The sequence below is a fragment of the Oxyura jamaicensis genome, chromosome 2 (assembly GCF_011077185.1).
Source record: "Oxyura jamaicensis isolate SHBP4307 breed ruddy duck chromosome 2, BPBGC_Ojam_1.0, whole genome shotgun sequence".
NCBI classification, from domain to species: domain Eukaryota; kingdom Metazoa; phylum Chordata; class Aves; order Anseriformes; family Anatidae; genus Oxyura; species Oxyura jamaicensis.
Genome location: NC_048894.1, coordinates 118,726,310 through 118,730,436, shown reverse-complemented (window position 1 = coordinate 118,730,436; position 4,127 = coordinate 118,726,310). Strand labels below are relative to the sequence as shown.

The window sequence follows — 4,127 nt, the reverse complement described above, 5'->3', positions numbered from 1 at the left end:
GCTCTGAGTGTTCATTTTATAAAGGTGAGAATATCAGTGAAACCAAAGAAAAGGTAAAATGATAAACTTTGAGGCTGAGCTGTCATAGCAATTGACGAGTGGTGATCTTGAGCTGCAAGAATCATAGCTCTGCTTGTTACTTACCTGTATCTACTAACTCGATATAAGAGCAAGTCTCGGGCATCATAAAACTTGAAATAGCTTCCTTATGGCAATTTCAGTCGGTGAGTGTGAGGTTTTCCTTGACCACTGTGAAAATACTATGCCTATAAGAGTTGGAGAATTGTTTTAGGACAAAGCAGAGCCTGTAAATAAATCAAATGAATCAGTTCCTGCTGCTTCTCATGGTGGAAGGGGAACCCAGTTCAGCATGAGAACCTTCCCCTCATGTGGAATCGCTAGGTGGTGCAGCCTTCCTGTGTGATACTGCAACAGCCTGTTTTGGATGGGAATGCTCTTACCCACCAGTTGCTTGAGTTGGTCTGCTCGAATGCAGTGATAAGTATCAGAAGACATCACTCTGGTATGTCTCTAACCCGTCTGAAGAAGTAGGACTTGAGCCAGTGCAGGTCTCGTGTTTTGAACGGTTTCTTTTAAATATGGATTATCTCCCAGGGAGAATTTCTAAAATATTACTCTATTCCCACACAAACTATTCCAACTATTAAAAAATATTTTTGGTGTAGTGCTATAGTGCACTGAGTGCTGATCCCTTGAACAAGAAGGCTGCTGAGTACAAATTGCTCTGGACCAGCAATGGTCAAACAATAGGCTAATACTAGGAACTTACTATAATATCTCTTCAAATGATTTCATGCTGTGCTTTGATGCTCTGTTGCTTGTCGCTCTGTTGCTTGTCTGAGATTGTATGCTAGCACGTTTGCAGCATGCTATCTATAATCTCTTATTCTCTGAGCAAATGGCATTTCCATGCGCCTTCCTGCTTCCTGGATCACTTTTGTTGGCTTCAGGTTGTTGGCTTCAGGAAATGGTTTGAAAAACAAATTTATAGTATCTCTTAAGCTTTTTTCCTTAAGCTAAAACACAACCTGTAGTGAAGTACTTACCAAGTTTTAGCTGTAATCTCTTCCAAAGTGTTGTAACAGACTGTTACATTAAAGAATTTTGAGAAGCTGTTTTAAAGGACAATTTAGGACTAAACCTTTTCTTCCTGCCTGCTGAAAAGAAACCCCAAAAGGGCTGTAGAAATGGATGGTTCAATCTGCTTCAGCTTCCCAAGACTGAATAGATATAAGGTATGCAGAGTCCATCAATATTTACCATTCTAAATTACCCTTCTTAGTGGTAATAAGCAGAGGCTCCTATGTTCCATGTCCTACTGCTGTGGACAGAGTATCAGGTGTTTTTCCCCGAATTACTACTGTACAACTCATTTCAGACTAAGCGTTTATTAAAATTAAAAATCACCATACAATAGAAACAATATTTACATATTTATCTGATAGTCTGCTTAACCAGCGTAGTTTGACTGAAGGAAGCCAATGGAAAACAAAAGCAATGATTGTTTATGCTGCTGAACTTTAGCTGCAGGCACACCGAAGCTTTATCGAAAGGGTTGTAAGCTTCTGCAAAGTACCACTTGCCTAAATAATTGGGGTGAGAGGTGGAGAAGATGTGCTGGGTTTCAGTGGTAGGAACAGTGTCACCAAGAAAAAAAGCCCACTTATACTGTAGTTGTGTTGTAATTGCAGTAGCTCAGCTGTTTTGATAACTCATTTGGATAGAACAATTTAATATAGAGCTTAGCAAACTGCGTTTCATTTTTATGAATTACAGATTTGTATACTTAGCAACAACGTTATAGTGTTACTGCAATGTAACTTAATAGCCTATTGCATATTTCCACAAATTGGTTTTGACCGTGCTAGAGCTAGTTTTAGCTTTAAAACAGCTTTTAGGTTAGTTGATTAAAGCAGCAAAAATACAAGGAATACTCGGATAATCACAGACCATTAGAAATTACAATTAAAATATTTTCACGGGTACCATTCTCAGTGACTGCAATAAAAGTATGAACTTCCTTCAAATTCCTGTGCTTTCCCATTGATGATGACTTTGGCCTTGTGGGAAACCAAAGGCCGAACACAGAGCTGGGTATGCTGCTGCTTCTGCTGTCATGTACGCGCTTCTGCATCTGAGAGGGCTGTTGCATTGCTTTGAAAATGTTTTTAAACTTAATACGAGTGACAGAGCAGTAAGAGAGAATCATCTTCAATGTAAAGAATTACATACACAACCCTTCCTTAAAGGAAATCATTACAACATTTAGAAAGTCTTACAAGAGGTGCCAATACTCCAACTGAGACTGCAAAATAACAAGGATACAAAAATAGTTTTCACACTATGCTGCATTTCAAAAAAGGTGATTTAAGAGCAACACCATGTCTTAAATCTGTAAGGTCTCCTTCATGACTTTTTCTTTTGAAGACAGCTGTTCATGCATCCCTTTTATAAAGGCCTCCTTGTAATGTATTCCATGACTGATCCCGAGAAGGATTTGTCAGACTGTACAGGCGCATGGTTGCTTTCCTTTTGCCTCCCTTCCCACCCCAGAAAGCTGACTTGGTTTGGTATCTTTCTGCAGCTGCAAAACACAGAGCATTTAAAGAGAACTTCAGCCTCAAGAGGAATTGTTTTAACCAAAGAAAAGAATGATTATTTCGCTGCAGAATTAGTCTTTCCATCAGCATTTCAGCTTCCACTCTTGGTTAAGACATCCAAGCTCACGGAGTAATTGGTTACAGCAGTCTGTCCAGGTAACAGTCTGTGACAACGCTCCATGTCAACAGGAAAAGTGTTCTTTGTTCTATGGCTGCTGTTGATACTGCCCTTCTGTTGCTGTGTAGAAGTCATCGAGCACACTCTGTAGATAATCAAATGTTGGTCTCTCTTCTGCCTTGTCTTTCCAGCATGTTTTCATGATGTCATAAAGCTCAGCTGGACAGGTTTCCATACGAGGCATCCGGTAGCCACGCTGGAGAGCAACCATCACATCTGAATTGCTCATACCTTTAAAAATAATAAAAAAGAGGTTTAGATGAATTGATCTCTTAACGCCTTAAGAAACTATCTGACTTGATTTCTTGTTCATTTACTTCATGCTAAAGCTTTTCACACATCTAACCCAGAAATACAAGGCTACTGCTACTTGTTAAAGGCAGCTACTAATAAGGGTTCAGTAAACAAGGCCTAGGTGCGCATGGACACAGTGGGATTTGCTCTGAAAATCCCAGGAGAAGATGTCTGTTTCCCTGGTCAAGTACAGCACTGTCTTTAGTGCCAAGTCTAAAGAGCCTGGAAGAGTTCATAATGCTTGTCTCCAGAATCAGCTCCATTCTGTTCCCCAGATCCCTCCTGTGTCTCCTACTTTCAGAGGTGGTCAGATCCGCAGCCAAAACCCCACCCTGGCCAACTGTGTCACTCTTCCCTCTTTGTCTCTGGCTGCAGAGCTTTAAACCTGCTTGTTCCACAGCGATGGAGAGCAGCACACTGTGCTTCACCACACTGCCAGTGCCCCACGTCCATGCACCCTTCAGTGTAGTTACACACTCAGATTTTTCTCCTGTCTCAACTGTTGTGCATCTGCTGCTGATTGCAAGATAGTGGACGTCACCGACACCGTTACATGTAACAGGCAATTTCCTCTCCCTCTTGCTCATACTATTCCTGTTGTGCAAAACCATCTCATCAGCTGTGATGAGCTTTGCTTTGTTTCCCCGTTGTTGTTCTCTGAGAAAAAGAGCAGTAACAACCAGCAGTGCATCCCGAGCCTCACATACCTCTCATGGACCAGCCCCAGACTGCATCCCCCTCTTTTTTTTTTATCTTGTTCTTTTCCTCCTTTATATCCTCGAGAGATGGGTTCACAGAAGGATTGCAACACCTGCTCTCAGAAGGCAGTCATGCACATGAGGTCAGCTATGCCAGGGCCGACAAGAAAACCACTTCCTACCCCGAAGCCTGCCTTTCAGCTTGCCCTTTCCTCTGCACATCTTACGCAACTCAGGGGGTTAACTATGCCAGCTTTACCTTCTCCCAAGCCAGCCTCTGAGCTTTTTGTACTTCAGTGAATGCTCTTTCTTCCAGGGACAGGGCATGCAGGAAGC

General features: G+C 41.7%; 1 protein-coding gene across 5 annotated transcripts in view; it reads right to left on the bottom strand.

Annotated features, from left to right (window-relative positions):
- Positions 1 to 1,590: 1,590 nt before the first annotated feature.
- LYN (LYN proto-oncogene, Src family tyrosine kinase) overlaps positions 1,591 to 4,127 on the bottom strand; it is a 53,025-nt gene continuing 50,488 nt past the window's right edge. For all 5 annotated transcript variants that reach the window (XM_035318548.1, XM_035318546.1, XM_035318545.1 and 2 more), the window contains exon 13: positions 1,591 to 3,030. In XM_035318548.1, coding sequence (XP_035174439.1) covers positions 2,828 to 3,030 — 203 coding nt within the window. In that variant the 3' untranslated portion in view covers positions 1,591 to 2,827. The remainder of the gene's footprint in view (positions 3,031 to 4,127) is intronic.